Genomic DNA, 23403 nt, shown 5'->3' on the forward strand with positions numbered 1-23403 from the left:
ACACCAAGGACAATTTACAGAAGCCAATTAATCTACAAACCTGCACGTCTTTGGAATGTGGGAGGAAATCAAAGTTAACGGAGAAAACCCAGGCGGTCACACAGAGAACGTACAGGCTCCGCGCAGACAGCACCCGTAGTCAGGATTAAACCTGGGTCTCTGGCATTGTAAGGCAGCAGCTGTAAGGCAGCAACTCTACTGCTGTGTCACTGTGCTGCCCATTTGATTCTGAAATCAAAATTTGTTCATCAAATATTTGTGATGTGGCCAAATACACTTCCCCTAGAAAAACGAACTCTTTGGTAATAATGTACCAATCAGCATCTGCTAAATAAATCTGATATCATCCATCATTTGCCGAGGTGGAGAAATCGCGAGAGAGCTTTGACCAGCCTGCAGCAGGCCTAAAGTAATTTTCCAAGTGCTCCCCTATAGACAACTGGATCATATTCGTAAAACACTTGTTGAGTTTATAATTACTTTTGGCTGCATACTTGATGAAAAAGCCATTGTGTGCAACTAATTATCTTGCGGTTAGAAACTTCAGTCTATTACAGATATTGAAAGTTTTATAGAACATTTGATTCTGCTATCGCTAGTTATTAATTTTCTCTTTACTCCTCAGATATTTACAGCGAACCAAGAGAAAGAGATTCCTGTACTGAATGAGTTCCCCACTCCAGTAGTTGCTCGCTACATTAGAATAAATCCTCGCAGTTGGCTCAAAGATGGTGACGTCTGTATGAGGGTGGAGATCTTGGGATGTCCCATGCCCGGTAAAATATAATTCTGACATTGTACAGTCTGTCACAGAATTAAACTTCCTTGCAAATATAGTTGTTTTTAACTGGTAAATCAGATAATTCTTTCATAGAACATAGAACAGTACAGGAAAGGGCCCTTTAGCCCACAATGTCTGTGTCAAACTTGATGCTGTTAAACTATTCGCCTCTACCTCCATATGATCCATTTCGCTGCATTCCCTGCATATCCATGTGGTTACCTAAAAGTCCCTTAAATGCCACTATCGTATCTGCCTCCACCACAAACCCTGGCAGCGCATTCCAGGCACTCACCTTCTCTGTGTGTAAAAAATTGCCTTGCACACCACATTTAAGCTATGCCCTCTAATTCTTGACATTTTCTCCCAGAGAAAAAGGTTCTGATTGTCTACCCTATCTATGCCTCTAACCTTCACCTCTACAATTCCTCCTTTATTATCTCCACATGTAACCCCACTGTTCAATAATGCCTTCAGTCTCCTCTTATTATTATAACACACCTTGAACAACTGTTACCTTGCCACTCACTGTACAAACTCATGAGATATTCACCATATTGTACAACTTTATTTCCTTTTTCGGGGGGAATGTGACTGCAGAGACAAACTATGTTGTGTACTTCCACCAGTCACACTCTGCAATGAGCTTAACTAGTTCCAGTCATGTTACATTCCTGATTGTGAATTTGTTCCCTTCTACAATTCATTGATTTTTTGCTAGTTCAAATGACGGAAAATTGAAAATTGCAGGGAGAAACCAATGTGTCTGTCGTTTATTCTATCCTGCATGAAAAAGGAAGCATGAATCATAGTTAGATATTATTGGATCATTGTCCTCTGGGTTTGCCTTTCCTGATACTGATGTTACAATAATTCCAGTTTGAAGTTGCCATTTGAAAGATCACCCTCTCTGGCCTGTTGTGCATGTGAAACTCTGAAGTTAATAGAACATAGAAATGTGGAGCACAGGAATCAATGATAAGAATGATTGTGTCAAATATGATGCCAGGACCAACCCTTATCTGCCCACATGTAATGCATATCCTTCTATTCCCTGCATATCCATGTGTATCCAAAAGTCTCCTAAATCATATCTGCCTCCACCATCATCTCTAGCAGTGATCTCCAGGCATTCACCACCACCGCAAATAAAATTCCTGCAAACATCTCCTTTAAACTTTCTCCCTCTCACATTAGGATTATGCCCCCTGGTATTTGATATTTCCATCCTGAGAAATAAGTTCTGACTGTCTACCCTATCTTCTTCTCATCTATATTACTAAAAGTCTGATCTTGACCGCTTTTGGCCCACTGTGCTGCGATTTCCGAGGGAATGCCGCCACTTACGGCCGTCATTTTTGGCCACCTCACTCAGAGCCCCCCTCCGCCTTCCGGGACCGGAGGATTTTTCCCATTGATGAAAAATCAGAGAGATATTAATGTTTTTTAAAAATTCCCCATTCTCTCTGCTGCCCCCGCTGGCGGCAGGGGGAAGGGACTATAAAACCCGGAAGTGTAGTCCCTCACTCAGTCTCTGCCAGACCCAGGAAGTGAGAGGGTCACGGCTCTCTGAGCTGCGAATAACACTGAACGCACGTCTACTCCACGGTGAGTTCCCTCGATGCGGCTGTAAAGTGGCTGCTGCCCAATTGTTTGCCTCGCCTTTTTAACAAGTTTGTGTTCACAAAATGAATTTTGGTTGTCAGGTGGCTGCAGCCCAATTGTTTGCCTCGCCTTTTAAAAAAGTTTGTGTTCACAAAATGAATTTTGGTTGTCAGGTGGCTGCAGCCCAATTGTTTGCCTTGGCTTGGCTTTTAAAATCGTTGCAACCAGCCCAAGAATCCATTCGGCCCACAATGCCTATACTGGCCCTCTGGAAACCAGTACCTTCGGCCCGCAACACCCATACTAGCGCAACAGAAAGCCCCCCCCCCCCACTGGTGAGCAATATTGAAATTGGTGAAGAGATGGAATATTGTATTGGTGACCAACCCTCCCGTGTGATGCTGGGACCCAACGGGTCCCACTCAGTCTAGTAATTTTATATAATTCTAACCTCCTTGAAACCTTCACCACTCCAGAGAAAACAATCCAACTTTGTCCAATCTTTCCCAGTAGATTATACCCTCCAACCCATGCATCATTCTGGTAAACCTCCTCTATACCCTTTCTAATGTCTCCACATCCTTCAAATAATGGGGCGACCAGAACTGCATGCAATATTTCAAATGCGGCCTGATCAAAGACTTATAAAGCTGTATCATGACTTCTTGACTCTTACACTCAATGCCCCGACCAATGAAACCCAGGATACCACATGCCTTCTTCCCACTCTATCGACTTGTGTTGCCGCCTTCAGGGAATTATGGATTTTAACCCCAAGATCTCTCTGTACATCAGTCCTTTTAAGAGTCATGCCATTAATTGTATATTCTCCTTTATATTCAACCTCCCAAAGTGCTGTAACCTCACACTTGCTTGGATTAAACTCCATCTGCCATTTCCCTGCCCATTTATTTAGCTGATCTATCCTGTTCCATATATTCTGCTATACAGTATGCTTTGTCAGCCTTCCTCACAGTCCACAACTCCAGCAATCTTGGTGGCATCCACAAACTTACTAACAATCTTTACAACATTTACATCCAAGTTGTTGAAGGTGAATTGAGTCGAACACAATAAGATTAAAAGGTTGAGATCAAGCTAGCATAAATGTCTGCCACTTTTATGAGATGGATAGCAATTCCCTGATTGTTTACCATGTCCCCATGCTATCAGTATTGATTGTAGCCTCAGTTAGTCTAGGAGTTTTAAGTCAATGACAATGAGGTGAATCATTGGCATTGGTCTTATGTGACTTGTGAGGTCAGTGCATTCTGCCAATTCAGAATTGGAATCAAGATGTTTTGAATTTTAGGTATTCTGGCCAAGTATTCATTGTAGTTTTGTACTGACTGTTCTGATGCCACATGTTTGGTTAATGTTGGAAATGGGAAATTGAAAACTGGTGTGAATTGTGCTTAAGTATGCTGTTGTCAAAATATTGGTAACTTAACTAAACCAGACTGAGATATTCTTCATAACATGGGTTGAAATCCTTGGAAGATGATCCAATTTTCTAAACAACGAACATTTAAATACACACAATAAAAAGCTTTGTTGCTGCCTACCATTATTCTCTGTTACTGATTTTAAATAACAATTTAATGGCAATTATTCTACATTTATTTAGCTTCACGCTCCGGAAATCTACATAGCTAGAATCACAAGTCACAGAAGAAGAACATCTTTTGATTGATTGTTCTGTGGCACAATTTTAAAAGAACCCTCAATGAATCCCGTTCTTTTGATGTTTCATGCATAGTTCCATGATTTGTCATTGCATTATTTGTTCTTTGTTCTTTTAAAAGTTTCCATTGAATTTGTTTTTCTTCCTGCTTCAGCCAGGATATTCCAAATCACCTTTACATCTCATCCAGTTTCTTTGCCAATTAGTTTTAACCTGTGAATATTGGTTACTCGCCAATGGAAACAATCTCTCCGTAAATAGTCCATCAAAACCCATTGGAACTTTAATAAATCTCCCCTTAACCATCTTTGCTGAAAGGAAAGCAATCATAGCTTCTCTGGTAATCAAAAAGCAAGAAAAAAAAGGCAGATGTTGCAAATCTGGAAACAAAAAGGAAAATCATGAGATGCTTTTATTATGTATTGCAAGCAGTAGCCATCAAGTGAGCCGTTGTTCCAGCTCAATACCGTACACTATGAAAGTTATGAAACTCCATTTTCTTTTTCCGCAGATGTTGCCTGACCTGATAGGCATTCCCAGCATCATGCTTTGTTTCACATTTCCAGCAACTGATGTGTTCTGTATCCCACAGCTCTTTGTTTCATATCTCCTCTAATCGCCATCTCTCGGGCTATCCTTGATTGGACTTTGCTAGCTTACCTTGCACTAAACGTTATTCAATAGACAATAGGTGCAGGAGTAGGCCATTCGGCCCTTCGAGCCAGCACCACCATTCACTGTGATCATGGCTGATCATCCACAATCAGTACCCCTGTTCCTGCCTTCTTCCCATATCCCTTTACTCCGCTATCTTTAAGAGCTCTATCTAACTCTCTCTTGAAAGCATCCAGAGAATCGGTCTCCACTGCCTTCTGAGGCAGAGATTTCCACATATTCACAACTCTCTGGGTGAAAAAGTTTTTCCTCATCTCTGTGCTAAATGCCTACCCCTCATTCTTAATCTGTGCCCCCTGGTCCTGGACTCCCCCAACAACGGGAACATGTTTCCTGCCTCTAGCGTGTCCAATCCATTAATAATCTTATATGTTATCATGTAACTACGTATACACTGGTAAAGGCTCTATCGTAATTGTGTATTGCCTTTAGCCTGACTGGATAGCGCGCAACAAAAGCTTTTTAACTGTACCTCGGTACATGCAACAATAAACTAAACTGAAACTGAAACGCTTCAACTCTTCCTCAGACAGTTTAGCTGCCATTAGTAAAGTTTTTCACCCTCAATCAATTTGTATTATTCTTTTCTTTTGTTCTCCCCTCTAACATAAACTTTCCTTTTATTCTTCCCAATCCCCTCCCCATTTTCTATTAAAAACATGTTGGATTAAAACATAAGGTACACAAAAAAGCTGGAGAAACTCAGCGGGTGCAGCAGCATCTATGGAGCGAAGGAAATAGGCAACATTTCGGGCCGAAACCCTTCTCCAGCTTTTTTGTGTACCTTCGATTTTCCAGCATCTGCAGTTCCTTCTTGAACACTTGGATTAAAACATGCCTGTTTTGAAATCTTTCCCAGACTGAGCAGAAACATCAACACTTATTCTCACCACATATATACGTGAAGCAGTGAGTATTCTAGCATTTGTAGTTTTTATTTGATAGTTTCACTGGTCTTTTCACAAACTACATCTCTGTTTATGAATAGGCATAGAGATTGAGAGGGTTAAATATTATTCAGTAAATGTGATGTGATCTAAACGGTCTGTCTCTTCATTTATCCTTCTCGATATATGAAACAAATATACATGTTCAAAGACTACATAGGAGAGAGTCCTGATGCACTGTGTGAATGTTTGCTATTGGCAATTCACTGCAGACACTTCAGATTGTTCTGTATGTTCTATCACAGCTATGAAAGGATGCTTTTTATCTTGGACCTTAGACAGTCAATGCAGAGATCTCATTGTCATTGTCATCCTCTAAGCAAACCAGTTGCATTTGCTAAGGCCCATTGTGAGAAAATATCAGAAGAAATTTCTCATGCCAGCATGGAAATGTAGACAGTTCGTCATGGTCCCATGATTACACCAATGGAATATATGTTTAGATTTAGTCACCTTCATGCCAGGAGTGAGCTCATTAATTCCAACCGTTCAAAGTCCAACCCAGGCAAGTGGCAAAACAAAATAGCCTGAAACAGTTCAGAATATTGTACGAGTGATGAATTTCCCTGCAAGATGCTCTCCCCATATTGAAAGACAATAAGAAGCAAAGATTGAGGTCTTACATACTTCGGAAGTTCAATGTATTTTGTAACTCAAATGAATATATAATTAACATGGAGAGATGAGGGAGGGTAATATTCTAGTTCATGAATTAATTACCTGAATGCTGAAAATAACATTACATGACCTGCCACTTCACAGCACTTCATAAACTAAAAATATCACATATTATTCTGCTTTAGATGCATATCTTCAAATAATGTGGAAAATTATAACTTTTTCCATGCTCTGGGAAAAATGCCAGCTTCCCCCATGCCTTAGTCTATATTTTGGGATTGGAAGTGAAAATGGCCACAGCTCAGAAGATCTGTCAAACTCTGGATTAGATTTACCCCTTTCTCCAAAATCAGGTGTTAGTTGTGGAGTATCGCCATTGAAATCATCAAACGTGCCAATTACAAATGCAATGAAGATCTCTTGCAGATGGCAAAACATGGTAAAGATAATTACTTTAATTATCATTGAAAATATTATACAAAATAACATATTGAATATACAAGAGTAAAAGGTTTCAAGGAACAATATAAACCAAGAAAGTGGAAGAAATACTTATCCCATTCATTCATTCATTATAGTATTTATTTGAGGTCAGGATAATTTATTGGGTCGGAATAATTATTTGGAATAATTATGCCTTAGTACAGCATTAGAACCTTGCAAGCATCTCCAGCAATGAAACAAGCCAATTTGAAGAACATTTTGGAAATTAAGAACAAATCATATATATAGCTGATTCTTCACATCGGCCTGATCTCTGAATATTACATTGGAAATCATTTACAGCAAGCTATGGATTTCTATGTTGAACATCATCTGTGCCTGCTCAAAAAAACACTGGCAGTAAAATGATGAAAGCTGACTGCATTCTGTGATAGTAATTGCAAAATCACAGCTTTTTCCCTTTCTCTGCCTAAACACTAGGAACATTAAAGCTGTAACCTTTACCGCTGACCACAAGCATTGCTGCCATTTCCATTTGAACCACGCTGTAATTTAGACTCCTGTGTCTTTCCTATCTCAAAAATTATTAGGCTCCACCTCCAAATTACCACCCATATTTTTGCCACGCTAAGCTTTGCTGCTTGAAACCTTTGCCATGATATTCTCACATTTGGCATTAACTATTCTGGCATTGAGGGAGGATTGGGTAAGGAATGGTCTACCTATTTCCTTACCTGCATTACCTTGCATTCAGTTTGGCCTCTATTGTCATATCCTGAAGGGGCTGTCCCACTTGGGCGACCTAACCCGCGAGTCCAGAAGAATGTCTTCGACCTTCAAGCTCGAGAGCACTCGCCAGGAAAACCTTGAGCTGGATCGACCGTCCACGTTGAAACCGCAAGCTGGATCAACCGACCGCACACACACACACACGCACCCACACACACACTCACACTCACACACACACACACACACACACACACACACACACACACACACACACACACACAGCAAAGGCGGGGGCCAAGGAAAGCGGGGGAGCGCTGTCTGAAATTCGCACCCACGATAAAGAAGAAGGTAAAATGGCTGACAGTGTAAGGTAAGCCCTTTAGAGAGCACGCAGGGAGGAGGGGGTGGGGTGGGGAGAGAAGGGGGGAAGAAGGGGGGCGAGAAGGTGTGGAGACACTTTTAAGAAGTTTAATAAAGTTTAATGGGTATTTTACCTACCGGTAGGTCTTCCTTGGTCCTGAAAACCCAAATGAGCCAATCAAAATGCCCGGTCAGCAAAGGAGATTGCCTACGGCTGCCCTCGCCTGCCTGTAACTAAATAGCGACCCCACTCCACTGCACTACGAGTTAAAAAGATCCATGCCGACCAAATTTTACTTGTGGAAAATGTTTCAACATGTGACCTCATAGGATCTCCTAGGACCACGTGTCGACCGCTGCGAGTTTGAAGGTCGAAGACACTCTTCTAAACTCGCAGATTAGGTGGCCCAAGTGGGACAGCCCCTTTACCCATCCATGTTATACCCACTCATTACACTATGCTCACCAATCTATGGTATTGGTATTGGCCAAGTATAGTCACTAAATACAGTGAAAAAATGGTTTTGCTTGCCATCCAAATAAATCATATCATACATGAGAACAATCAAACCATATAGGACCACAACAGATGCAACAGTGCAGAATATAATATTAAAGCTATAGAGAAAATGCAGGTAAAATAAACGTGCAAGGGCCATTGAGGTAGATTCGAAAATCTGGAATGTATACTTACATCCTTATGATGGGTTATGGTTAACAAAAGCCTCAAATATAAAATTCTTATCTGTCTATTCAAATGTATTAATGAATTCAATTTCTCCCTGATTCTGTAATCTCTTTATTCCTTAAATCCTTTGAGAATTCCAAGCCTGCAGCCCTCTCTCATGTCCTTTGTTTGACCAACTTTTACTTTCCCTGCATTTTCTCTATAGCTTTAATACTATATTCTACACTTGTGGTCCTATATGGTTTGATTGTTCTCATGTATGATATGATTTATTTGGATGGCAAGCAAAACCATTTTTTCACTGTATTTAGTGACTATACTTGGCCAATACCAATACCATAGATTGGTGAGCATAGTAGCCTTACTTTGGATTCTAACCTCCTGAAATTTAATTGCTAAAATTTAAGCTTCAGAATCTCACTTACATTAACCAATGATAAAGCCTTTCATGATTAGCCAGCAGGGGAAGAAAATTGAGGGGGGCAATCGTGACATTTAATTAGAAGATATATCTCATGCAAGACTTTGTGACAAACCATATGGAAGCTCACAGTGCATGGGGAATGCAACCCATAGGCAGCTGAAGTGGCCTGTTTTGCATGTCATTGAAGATGGCATGTGCCTTTAAATTTTAGACTGCCCGTTATATTGTGGGTGGGATTTATGACGTGTTTTTGGGCGTGTTTGGAGCTAAGATGCTTGCGCAGAAGTTTAGTTTTTAGTGTCGTTTGGAGACCGCAGAAAGAAGGTTAACCCTTCGACCATGCGGGACCATGCGGGCCACATGCGAGATCTAAGGGAGTTCATGCAAAGTGTCACGGAGACACGAGGAGTTTTTAATGTTAGAAGTACTAAGCTGGAGTTCGATGAAGATTGTAGTAACGAGTCGGAAGAAATTTGGATGTATCTTACTGTTTTCTATCAACAATAAAGCATTTATTCATCAAAAGGCCGTGTTGAAGCCATATCTGTGAAGAAGCTCTGAAGGTCTCTGTGAGCCAGCTCGCATGCGTATCGAAGATATTCCCCTTATCTCTGCGCATCCTTTTAGCGGCTAGAGAGTTAATTTCTCGAAAGATATGAAAATCTGCCGCTACAGCAGCAAGTGTATCAGAAACTGAGGGGCCCAACAATAAATACCAGATACAATACAAGAGGTAAACGTTTAATTGAGAGTGAAACCTTTGTAAAGGGTTATTTTCACAGCAATCTAATAAAAGTGAGGAATTTAGCAAGAACACTCCACTTCACTGAGCAATGAAGGAGAGACTGAGATGAGGACTGTGTGGTTGACTGTCAGATGTTGCATATTAATTGAAGAGGATGCAGAGCAATAAACCATAATGTTCACTGTAACAGAGAATCTCATTTGGCTCTTTAATGAAGGCATTGTCGGTCTTGCAGCAGGGTTGGAAAGATTCAAGCAGGGGTTTATAGGAAAGAATGCTGATTTATGTGTATAATAATAACAGCAAAGAAAAAAAGTTTGAACTGAATGAAAGTTAGTTGGGTAAAGTTACAAGTGTTGCAAAGACCAAAAATAGACAATAGACAATAGGTGCAGGAGTAGGCCATTTGGCCCTTCGAGCCAGCAACGCCATTCAATGTGATCATGGCTGATCATCCCCAATCAGTACCCCATTCCCGCCTTCTCCCCATATCCCCTAACTCTCCTATTTTTAAGAGCCCTATCTAGCTCTCTCTTGCAAGCATCCAGAGAGCCTGCCTCCACTGCCCTCTGAGGCAGAGAATTCCACAGACTCACCACTCGCTGTGAGAAAAAGTGTTTCCTCATCTCCGTTCTAAATGGCTTACTCCTTATTCTTAAACTGTGGACCCTGGTTCTGGACGCTCCCAACATCGGGAACATGTTTCCTGCCTCTAGTGTGTCCAAGCCCTTAACAATCTTATATGTGATATCCTCTCATCTTTCTAAACTTCAGAGTGTACAAGCCCAGCTGCTCCATTCTCTCAGCATATGATAGCCCCGCCATCCCGGGAATTAACCTTGTAAACCTACGCTGCACTCCCTCAATAGCAAGAATGTCCTTCCTCAAATTAGGCTACCAAAACTGCACACAATAATCCAGGAGTGGTCTCACTAGGTATCTGTACAACTGCAGAAGGACCTCTTTGCTCCTATATTTGGTTCCTCTTGTTAAAAAGGCCAACATGCCATTCGCTTTCTTCACTGCCTGCTGTACCTGCAACAAATCTAAACTATAGATAAAAAAATACCTGAGCATATAGCAAATTACACATTCCATGTAAGATGATGAACCAACCACAAAACTGTAACAAAGTTATTTCTATTATACCACTGTACAGTTTTGTGGTTGGTTCATCAAGGTTTCTTCCTACCTACTTTGCACTGTACTTTCTTCCAGTAAGGTCCCATGTGCAGTCTTGCATTAGGAGGTGCCAGTTCATTGATGTGACCCAAGGGATCATAGAAAACAGTATCCCTACCTCAATACAAAGGTCCCGTTATACTTGCTGCATGTATAATGACATTGAAGGGAATTTAAAAGCCATTAAGAATCATTTAAGCAACTAAAAATGCTTCAAAGTGATTTAAAGTGAGTTGTTTTTTTAAATCACAACCAGCATCAAATAATTGTAAAAAAAACTTTAAAGCAAACACAATTAATTATAAAGAATAAAAGTCATCTAATGCTTACTGGTCTACATTGAACCAGTCTCAGGCATTAAATGAGCAGATTCTCCAGTGCCAGGTCTGGGGAATTCTGCAAGTTTCTCCTTCTTGCAGGACTCTGTAGCATCCATCATTTGGAGCGCCGTTGGGAAACTGCCAATGAATCCTGGCCAGCTTCTGCCCTCATTCAGTTGATGACTATTATGACAGTTATGGCTGTTCACTGATGTTTCCCAGCAAGTCCTGGCTCTATGTAATCTGTTTACTTTTTGGCAGTTCTAACACCATTACTCACATTACGCCCTCTTTCTGATTTATTGATTCCTTCTCTATCTCTACATCATACTTTCTCAGCTTCTCCAGCCTGCGTCCATTTTTGGCCTGGACCAACCAAAAGGCATTTCCAGACTGAAAATAGGTATCTTCTGCTTGAGTGCTTGTGTCTATTATATCTCCAGAAATTTGCATTTCACTTCAAAGTATTGGCAATTGATTGGGGTTGTATTGGAATAAAGATTAGACTCAGAACCATCAACAGGACTGTGCAACTGGGGTGATTATAATGACATTTAAGCTAGATGAAGTCCAGAAAGGAACTTTTCTTTAAAATACAGCATCTTACCATTAATACTTTATCCAGCTGCAGAATGTGAATGAGGTAGTCACATCATCAGTCCTGCTCACTATAGCCAAGTTTCTGAAAGTTACGAGGTCTGTTTTTTACATATCTTAGGATCGATCACCTATTTTAAACAACTACCTGGAGCCCAATGAATGGCCACATTCAATAGGTCTCATAGCACCCAGTTTATGCCGGTAGTTACTGAAAATGTTTATAAAATTAACTAAATAGAACCAAAAACTTGTATTTCATTTACTTTCAGATCCTAATAATTACTACCACAGGCGAAATGAAGTCATTACATCAGACGAGCTTGATTTCAAACATCACAGTTACAAGGAAATGAGACAGGTAGGAGTGTGATTCTTACAGGCCCATGAGAAGGGAAGGTGAATCAGTGCCACAGAAGGTTTAGTTAATTTGAGTAATATGAGGGTGGCACACGGTTGTGCAGGCAGAGTTGCTTCCTCACAGCTCCACAGACCCAAGTACAATCTTGACCTTCAGTCTATAGATACAAAATGCTGGAGTGACTCAGCGGGGCTGGCAGCATCTCTGGAGAGAAGGAATGAGTGACGTTTCAGGTCGAGACCCTTAGATCAGACCCTTCTTCAGACCCTGAAGGGTCTCATCCCAAAACGTCACCTATTCCTTCTCTCCAGAGATGCTGCCTGTCCCGTTGAGTTACTCCTGAATTTTGTGTCTATCTTCGGTTTCTTCCTTGTAGATTCCTTCCTACATCTAACTTCCAGTCTGCCCAATTTCTCTCTCCAAGTCAAGTGCATGTTATTGCACCAAACAACAACTGGCTGTGTGGAGTTTGCACATTCTTTGTGTAACTCTATTGGTTATCCCTCGGTAGTTTGGTTTCCTCCTTACCACAAAGATGGCTGATTAATAGACTAATTGACTACTGTAACTCATCTAGCCATGGATGGTTGGAGAACTGTGGTGGAGTTATGGGCAAGTGAGAATGGGTTGCTGTTGAGAATGGGTGGACGGGGAATGGGATTTCTCTGTTGACAATGGGACAAATGGTCTTTTAATGAGTGATATTTTTTTTAGAACTGAACTGAGTAAAGTGTTTTTATATATATTTTTTAATGATACAGTTAATGTTTAAATCTAATGTCTAACACATTAGATTACTTTAGCCCTTTATGCAGCCTACAGAATTTTAAGCTCATATTAAAATATGTAATATACTTCCAAACTAATTTCTATTGAAGAGATGGTAAATAAGCTGCTTTAAGAGCTGGCTCCCTGACGCATGGATGGAATTTAAGAAATTCAGTATTATGTTTTTATTCATGTGTCAACAATTATTTAGCAACCCTGGAGTGGAGAGGCTGTAATACTGCTTCAAGCAGTATTGCTACCTGAATTCTGCACCCAAATGCAGATAATTAATCAATAGACTAGAGTTCTGGAATCCATTGACATTCCCATAAATCATTCAACTCGTGTATTTGGCAGTTTTGTGTCCCCGTGCCATGGGGATCAGAGATTTCAGGATGGAATTCCAACCAGTGCTTATTGACCAAACTAAACAGTGATAACATTGGCATGAAACTAGCAAGTGAAAGACTTGCCAAGCCCCTGTTCCAGATCGTCATGCAGATAAACCAGCTGAGAAATGTGGTGTGGATTTGAAGTGATGTTGTTATTGGGTTTCATTGCCAAATCATTAATAAGATTCACCATATAGTTACATACCACACAGGTTCAGGTGGAGCACTTTGCTCAAGTGATGTTTCAGAAATGCTTGCTACTTTACGAATCCAACTGCACCAGAAATGGATACATAAAGGCAGAATAGGAAAGACTATCCACAAAATAAGATCTTGGAATTAGAATACATGGAACTGGTTCTCTGGCAGACCACAATGTTTATTTTGTTTGGACATAAATTGAATTGATCGGATAATTATTGTGTGATCACAAAGCCTACAGATTTGCTCCAGGGTTTTCGGTGCATATAATACCCTTGGTCGTAGAAGAGCCTAGTCATGCTCAATAGAGTCCAGGTCTTGATCTAAAAAATCTCCTCCATCTGCTGTTCACGAGCCAATTCAACCCTGAATGGGCCAATTTTCACCCCTCATTTGCAACACTCATCCATCCCAGATTGATATTTCAAATCTCCCAGTATTCTCTGGTTCATTGGATCCTTCACATATCCTACACACTCTCCCTCAGTCACCCCATGATCTGCCTGTCTTCCTCTTCTCAGACCTTAGTAGTAGAAGAGGGATTAAGAAAGTCCTTTATGTGTATTTTTGTTCAACCCTGTTCAGTTGTACATGAGGCCTTTTACCGTGGGCCATACAGGCTTCCTCTCCTTACCCACTGCGGAAGAATTTCTTGACATGGAAAGGAGAGAATTCAAGAAAGAGAATAGTGGTGTTTTGAAACATATCCACATTACAAAAAAGAGGTTCTGATCGCCTGAATGTGCATGTAGTTATAGAAATACTTGGGCATGACCAAGCGTATCTTAGGACATTGTAAGAAGAAAAGGAAGATATTGCTGGGGCTGTGGCAGATATGTTTCTGTCATAATTTATCATCGGTGAGTTACTAGAAGACTGGATGGTAGCTAATGTTGTGCCTCTATTTAAGAAGGGCTGCAAGGAAAACCGAGGGAAGTGGAGGCTTGTAAGCTTCACATCCATGGTGGAAAAGCATTTGGCATGCTTGCCATCATCAGTCAGAACATTGAGTACAGGGACTTAGGATGCTATGTTACACCTTTGCAAGATGTTGATGAGACCACACTGACAAGTTCTGTGGTAGTTCTGATCACCAGGTGCAGTTCTGGTCACCAAGCCCTAGGAAGAGCGCAGAAAAGATTCTCAAGGCCGTTACCAGGACAGGAGAGCTTGAGTTATAAGGGTGCGAGATAGGCTTTTTTCCTCAAGTATAGAAAGGCTGAATGATGACCTTACAGAGATGCATAAAACCTTGTAGGGCATAGATAGGGTGAAGGTCAGCCTTTTTACTGACTGTTAATGGGGATAGATTTAAAGGAGACCTGAGGGTGGTAGACATGTGGAACGAGCTACCAGATTCCATCATTTTCATGATCTTTCTTCTTTTTATGTCCATCGTGTAAAAGCCCTGTCACACTGTGCGAGCTGACCCACCAGGTACCCCGAGCGAAAGACTCGTGGTTGTGCACGAGATTCCAAGTGTATGATCAAGAGTTTAACCGAGTTCCCAGTTTGCCGTTTACTTATCATTTCTGCGATGTTCCAAGTTCGTCTCCCGAGTTATTAAGTTCCTCTCCCGAGTTACTCTTGAGCCAACCGCTCATGAAGGTTGAATGAAGGTCTGTTTTAATAAGGAACAGTGTTTAAAGTGTTTAACCAAGCAGCCAAATGCAAGGTGGCGATCCGAAACATGTTCTCCACAGATGTTTGTTCAGCACTTTTGTGTTTCAAGACAACAGCACCAGGGTAGTGGGAGGTTGTGGCGAAAATATTGATTGGAACACAAGCCTTGCTGTACTGTAGACTCTGCAGAAACCTGGTGGGTATGCGAGGTTTAGAGGGATAGAGGCCAAATATGAGACGAGGTCATCCCTCGGCTTCCTGCACTGCAAAGAAAAAACAACTCAAACCTATCCACCTTCTTGCAACACAAGCCCTCCAGGAAGGGCCTAGCTTGGAATGAACAAGTTGGACTGAGGGGGCTTTTCCCATAACCAAATCATGTAAATCTCTCAGAGCGGGTGCCATTCTTGCCGCGCACGGAGATTGTGACAGAATCCCTGGTCTACAGGCAGGACACAAAGTTGGCGATGTATCGGATTCACAGGGACATTGGCCACCCCCTCACCCCCTCACCTCTCAGAGTATTTGTTTCCCCCAACATTCTTCCTCTATTTGCGAGGCCTCCCTTTAACTGAAACACTCCACTTGATTGCTCTTTACCGCAGGGATTTGCTGCCACATTATGTAATTGTTTCGAATTTACAGCTTGGGAACAGGACCTTTGGCCCACCGAGGCCACGCCAACCATCGATCACTCGTTTATCCCACTTTTGCATCCCACACACTATTGGCAATTTACAGAAGTCAATGAACCCACAAACCTGTACGTCTTTGGAGGTTTGCTCCTCCGTTCTGCTGGTCACAATAATTATGAATTAACCCCCACCCCCCCCTCGTCTCACGCACATGGAATTAGTTCTTCTATATACATGGTTTAAAGACCCATATCAGTAGCAATGTTACAAAATTTTGAGATTTAAAAAATCAAGTCTGCAATTTATCCCATCAGATAAAGCATAACAATAAGTTTAACTTGACACCTAATTCACTTTCATATCTCAAGTAATAAAAAAGTTATGGCCATTTTCATACTCGGAAATTAGCATCTTGTTCCCTATTGATTTTCTATGGACATAACAAAAAAGCTGTGATCATGGACAGTCAAAAGCCCATAACCTTCTTAAAAATTAAGAGAACTGAATGAAATTTTCAGTTATCATAGATTGAACCATTCTGAAACAAATATAAAATAATCTTACTTGGATGACCTGAAATTAAAGCATATAATTAGTTAGTTACCCAATTGTAGCTAATTTCAAACTTCAATTACTAGATCTAAACTTCTATCCATTTCTTAATAAATGATCAACATTTTTAAATAGCCTAAGTGTCCAAATAATATTCACAAATAATTCACAATAAAACATGATTTTTAAATCTCATTTACATCAATTTATAGGCCAAATGGAAGGAATTTAGTGTCCAATTGCTGTAAATTAAAGTCCATTTAAATCAGCTTTCTAGTGGGTTCCTGTGGCACGCGCTGGTTTAGAACGTTCACATTGCGCTGGATTTGTGCCCTCAAACGCCCAGAAAAACACTGCGGGATATAAAAAGCCCAAAATGAGCTACTCGCTATAGTAAACTTTATTAACAGGGTTCTTAAGAAGCCCCTTTTAATGTAAAAATAAGCTACATACCTTTAATTGTTTGCTTTATAAAACCCTGGGGCTGCGAGAGGTCGCGGGTTTAAAGAGTGATTTTTAAACTACTATAACTATTATACAAGGCCATAAAAACTAATAATACCTTTTGCGACGGGGTCGTTCAGCGATTTTCCGTTAATGATTTACTAGGCTGAACATTTTCGAATGCAACAGCCTAGTAAAAATCGCGTTTCAAACCCGCCCCCTCTAAACAGCGCCAAAATCGCGCACACGGGGTGGGGCAGATCCTCAGCCACGATTCAGGTAGGTTTTGTAACGTACCTAATATCAGGTTTACCGCTTAATTTCCAATTCATCTCACCCCAATCCAAAAGAAAATCACTCCACAGTTCATTTTTAAAGAAAACGCGCCTTAAGTGGACTGCAAAGAGTTAATAATGTTTGCTACATACACTTCAGTAGTATATAAGTCTGTATATTTAATTCAAACATAAAATGGATTTGACACAGATGTTCACTGTCACCATTTTAATATGGTAGTAAAAACAGACGAGAAACATGTAGAGAGTTTATAATAATGTCGACATAGGTTAGTGAACGACAGTCTTCTGTTTGAGTGATGTAAACCAACCTGTGCCCTGACAGGGATTACACCAGGCACTTGTGTATTCCATCCTACCATTGACTTATTCTTTGAGGAAATTCACACCATGCCACACACTACCATTTAGTTACAACAGGCAGATTACTTAAACAATCTTAAATATAGTCAGATAATTTATTAACCTGGGGGCTGTAAGTGGAAACAAATGGAAAGTATATTTAGAACATAAACCCAGAAAAATAATTGCTTTACCCAAAGAGTGACAAATGTTTGGAATAATCCTGAAGGGAGAGAAGAGTCCAAATGAAATCACGATAGTTGTGGACTCACGAGTCACTAAGGTAAACGCACGGGCCACTACGTTCTTACAACTTGGTTCAATTTTTAACTTCAAGAGTACATTTTACTCGTGGAAAACTTTAAACATGTTTGAATTTTTTCAAGAGTTATCAAGTTTCACCGGTGCCTGCCGTTAGCGCCACGAGTCGCTAAGTTGTGTCCACGAAATCCGACGTTCCCGCTACGTTAATTGTACGTGATTACCACGAGTTAAATTTGTTTTAAACCGGTGGTACCTCGTGTGTCAGCTCGCATAGTGTGACAGGGGTTTAACAAATGTTGACCTCGCTGTCATTGTCCGGCCTGAAAAGGACGCAAGCTTCCGGCAACAATCAGTGGAAGCCATCACTTGTCGCAGTAGATGATGGTGGTAGCCGAATTAGCTCAGGATACTTCCAGTTTCCAGCCCCGCGACGTGACCGCTTCTGCTATGGGGCCATTTTCATGATAGTTAGACAAGTGCATAGCAATGTTCAGAGCAATATGGGCCAAACACAGTCAAATTGGACCAGCACTTGGGCAACATTGTCAGCATGGATGGGCTTGCCTGTTTCATGCAATATATCTTCATGGCAATGTAACTCTAATCTCTAGGCCTGTACCAACCATATTCTCAAGAAAGATCTTAAAAAATAAACCTGCATTTCTGAAGGTTGCCTGGCAGGTTAAAAAAATGATAATTTCGCAACTCAGCCTTTCGACTTTGGTCTGGTGTTGTCCACGGACAGTAGCCCCTCAGTTTTCCCCAACATCTATCTATCTCCAGGAAATTCAGACACCAATGCAAGCAGTTTATAATTAGTTGGTTTCATTAGTCTCAATCAGATCCTAAATTATCCAATTCTTATTCGTAGCGAGATATTTACCAACATTTCTTTTGAAGGAGTTAATGATTCAGTCTAATCTAGAACTCAGCGGGTCAGACAGCATCTCTAAAGGGCATGGATAGTTGCAGGTCAGGACCCTTGTGTCCTCATTGTATTTCCCAGCAGTCTCCATTCACATTCATGGGGGAGAACAAAGGGGGACCTGGCACGGATACTGTGTGTACTTTGTAACATTGTCAGCCCCCTTACTTTGTAACATTGTCAGCCCCCTTATGTGGCGCATACCTTGGGTATGCGAGCAAATAATTTCTCTGTGACTTGTCACATGTGACAGTAAAGTATTCATTCATCTACTGGCCTAAGGAAAATATTTCCTTTTAATCTTCAGTCTAGACTTCACGTGGTACTAAAGGCCCTGCGGCAGGCGGAAAAAAAGGACAGGAAATTGTGGATATCAATTCCGAATCAAAATTGATTTTTGCGCTAGTATGTGGTTGTAGTGGCAGTGATACTAAATCCTCCCTCTCCCTGTAGCCCATGCCTTTGTTACATTTCTGTCCGACCGTTAGTCTGTGTGCACCACCAGACAGCAGTGCAGGCCAGTCTAATAATGGTCCACAATACTTACTAAACTGGTTTCCTCTGTCAGATGGTTGAACTCTCTGTGTGCCATTGACAGCGACCCAGCTTTGTGTCTGCTATCAAAAGCAAGACCTACCACAGGACTACATTCACTGAGCACCATTTTGCCACATGTTTAACCATTCTATGTTTTACTATGCTACTTAATGAGTGAGGTTAGAACTTCGCTAAAAATTCAGAAGAGCAGGAGAGATTTTTCCCTTGCCACGGATAAATTACATTATATACTGCATCTGCTCCAACAAGACAATGTGGATATGCTGTATTTGAATCGACCAAATCATAGACATTAATCATGATCTAATGCAGCCATGATCTAATAGTGTAACTACTCTAAATTTGCCTGAACCATAAAATATAATTACCATTTATTGCATGGCCATATAAACTGTGCAATTTGTAACTTTTGATTGTTCAAATGACAGTTTATTATTCCATAAAGGTAAAAAATGTTCTGCTTATGTATTAAGCTGGCATAAATAGTTCAAACTAAAGAGGTAATATAAGCATACTGACAATTTTTTATTTGCGGAAATTATGATGACTATAATCTTTATGGTTGCTATGTTTTAATCTGAACTCTCTAACCTACTATGTTATTTTAACTACTAATACAAGCGCTGTGAATTCGCAAGCCATTGGGCATCTGTATTGTATAAAAGCCATGTAAAGGAACACACGTGCTAAGGCAATGCTCTGCATATTAGTTTTACAATCCAAATTAATTAATGCTGTGCATTAAGACATGAATCAGTTCATACTTTCTCATAATTATGCTGTATGCCGGTAATGAAGACCGAATAGACCAAAGACAGCAAGTAACTTAAGACAGCCCATTGCTTTCCTCGGCATTTTCCTCTCACGAGCAGGTTGCCAAATATTTGAACTCAATAATTCACTCCAAACTTCTTGTTTTGCCCCACCTGTTCCATCATTTTCTTACTATGCCTGGTTTACCTTCAATGCATGCAATTCAGTGCAATACAACCCATACGAAGCTGGGTTACAGTAATTATGTTGCATTTTCACGTGCCTAACTGTGAATAAAGCTCACAGTCAAAGGCATGTTTAACATGTCACCTTATGTAACTCATGAGGAGAGTAAGACAGTTGAAATCAAATATTTATGGATCGTGGTGAGCTGACGACCGATGGTAAATATAAAGATTACATTTTCCTACTATACATCATCCAAAGTTAATTGGTTTGCAAAGTGAATCGCTGCCAAAAATGAGCATGTTGCAAAAAGCCTCTGCTATTCTAAGTGTACATAACAGGCTTTACTTTCACTGTTAATCCTCCCTGTATTCACAACATCTGTGCATGTGTGAAAAAGCATTAATGGGCATCGCTGTCATAAAAAAAATAAATGTTGTGCTTATGCATTTATTCATTTTTTGCACACAGATTCCAGGAAAGTGGATATTATTCCGTATCTCAAATTTTTGGGCATAATTTGCGAATTGTGTAGAGGGGAATCTTCGTAACACAAGCTCCTGTGCACTTTATAAATGCTTTGTTATTTTGTTCTTCTGCCTTTAAGGATTTGTCGAAACTTTACAGACATAATACCTGCATAATTTCCCTGTCTTGACAATAAGTCATGTCTTTATATTGCTTTATGTCTTTGTAAAGCTAATTTTAAGAGAATGTGCTTCAGTATCTGTGGATCGGTAAAGTCTGAAACTGCACTTGTACATGATTCATAAATAGAAAATAATTCCTACAAAAGAAGAAACAACAACACACTCGTTTAGTCATGCATTGGACCATGTTGTTAGTCCAGTCATAGTTTGATGATTTGGTTGTGGTGTCATTACATGGAAACCGACCCTTCGATACATCAAGTCCATGCCAGCCATCATGCACATTTTTTCAAAACTAATCCTATCCTGATTCATTTTATGCTTCCTACGTTCCCATCAATGTCTGTAACCCAAATTCTACCCTTTGCCTTCATACTGGGAGTAACCTACAATATCCAATCAATCCACCAATCTGCATATCTTTGTGCTATGGGAGGAAATTGGAGCAGCAAGAGGAAACCCTTGCAGTCACAAGGAGAACGTAAAAGATAGAGGAGCATGAGGTGAGGCGCACTCTGCGGGCCATCAATCCAAGGAAGGCTACTGGTCCTGACGGCGTCTCTGGACGCGTGTTGAAGGACTGCGCAGACCAGCTGGCTGGAGTCTTTACAAGGATTTTTAACCAGTCTCTGGCCCAGTCCACTGTCCCACCCTGTCTGAAGTCCTCCACCATAGTCCCCTTGCCCAAAAAAACCAACATCTCCAGCCTCAACGACTACCGGCCAGTCGCACTCACACCAGTGGTGATGAAGTGTTTTGAAAAACTGGTCCGGGGTCATATCACATCACTTCTGCCCCGAAGCTTTGACCCCCACCAGTTTGCGTACAGAGCAAATAGATCCACAGAGGACGCTGTAGCCACAGCTCTCCATACTGCACTGTCTCACCTGGAGCAGCGGGGGAGCTACGTGCGGATGCTCTTTGTGGACTACAGCTCTGCTTTTAATACCATCCTTCCCCACAAACTGGTGGACAAACTGGGGGACTTGGGACTTCCACACTCCACCTGTACGTGGATAAATAGCTTCCTGTCGGGTCGCAGCCAGAGAGTCAGAGTGGGCCATCACACATCCACGGCCCTCAGCCTCAGTACCGGCTCTCCACAGGGCTGCGTACTGAGCCCCCTGCTCTACACCATCTACACACATGACTGCACCCCCGCCCACCACAGCAACACCATTGTCAAATTTGCGGATGACACTACGGTGGTGGGACTCATCTCCGGGGGGGACGAGTACGCCTACCGGGATGAGGTGGAGCAGCTGACAGTGTGGTGCGAAGAAAATAACCTGCTCCTCAACACCTTAAAGACAAAGGAAGTAATAATAGACTTCAGGAAGAACAAAACGGACATGGTACCATTGACTATCAGAGGGGACTGTGTAGAGAGGGTGGCGGATTTCCGCTTCCTGGGAATCCATATTGAGGAGGACCTGACGTGGAGCGTGAACACCACTGCGCTGCTGAAAAAGGTCCAGCAGAGACTGCACTTCCTGAGGGTGCTCAGGAAGAACAACATCACTCAGAGACTGCTGCTGTCCTTTTATCGGTGCTCCATTGAGAGCATACTAACATACTGTGTATGCGTGTGGTACACCAGCTGCACAGCGGCTCAGAGGAAAGCGCTCCAGAGGGCCATTGACAACGCCCAGAGGATTGTCGGCTGCCCTCTCCTCACCTTGGAGGACTTACACAGTTCCCGCTGCACCAAAAAAAACCAGAATATCATAAAGGACATTTCCCACCCCGGACACTCCCTGTTTGAACTGTTGCCGTCAGGCAGACGGTACAGATCTACAAGGACAAGGACAAACAGACTCAAAAACAGTTCTTACCCCACTGCTATAAAGGCACTAAATGTAGCCGCCAAGGAACACAGGGGCGATACAGACTAAGGGACTGTGGTAACTGTGAAATCGACAGAAGGATGGAGGGTTGGGTGTGCATGCGTGCTGTGTTCGTGATATTTATTTAGTTGTTTATCTTTATTATTTTACCTTGTATGTATCGTTAGCTTTTAGAAATGTTTGAATGCTGCACTGACTGGCTGACATTTTAAATTTCGTTGTACATGGTCCATGTTACAATGACAATAAAGAAACTATTCTATTCTATCTATTCTAAAACTCCACACACAGAGCAACAAGAGATTGGGATTAAGCCCAAGTCATTGGAGTTGTGAGGTAGCAGCTCTACCTGCTGTGCCACTGTTTTACCTTGTTTAGTGGTAGTTCAGTGCTCACTTGTGTAAATTCTAATTGTTTGAAGGAAACTTTGGTCTTCAGAGACCGTGCAGAGTACTTACAGCCCAGTTTAATTGAGCTGTAGGAGAAAATCTGAACGAATAATGCTCCAATGCCCTCTGGGGAATTTCGAACTTGTTGCCATTCTCTCAGGCCGACCACTCACTCTAATTATATTTTACATTCTGTTGAACAGATGATGAAGATAGTTAATGAGCAGTGTCCAAACATCACTAGGATCTACAACATTGGCAAAAGTTATCAAAAAATGAAACTCTATGCCATCGAGATCTCTGATAACCCAGGAGAGCATGAAGTTGGTAAGATTTAACTCCTCTGGAAAGGAGTCTCATTCATTTTCTAAGATGTGGTTTCTTTACAACAATGTTTATCAATGCACTGACAGAAATA

General features: G+C 41.2%; 1 protein-coding gene across 1 annotated transcript in view; it reads left to right on the forward strand.

Moving 5' to 3' along the window:
• The window catches only part of cpxm2 (carboxypeptidase X (M14 family), member 2), a 162359-nt gene that overhangs the window by 90799 nt on the left and 48157 nt on the right, over window positions 1–23403 (forward strand). The window contains exons 6-8 of the mRNA XM_055646765.1: window positions 626–776; window positions 12072–12160; window positions 23189–23312. Coding sequence (XP_055502740.1) covers window positions 626–776; window positions 12072–12160; window positions 23189–23312 — 364 coding nt within the window. The remainder of the gene's footprint in view (window positions 1–625; window positions 777–12071; window positions 12161–23188; window positions 23313–23403) is intronic.

Source organism: Leucoraja erinacea, chromosome 15, assembly GCF_028641065.1.
Source record: "Leucoraja erinacea ecotype New England chromosome 15, Leri_hhj_1, whole genome shotgun sequence".
NCBI classification, from domain to species: domain Eukaryota; kingdom Metazoa; phylum Chordata; class Chondrichthyes; order Rajiformes; family Rajidae; genus Leucoraja; species Leucoraja erinaceus.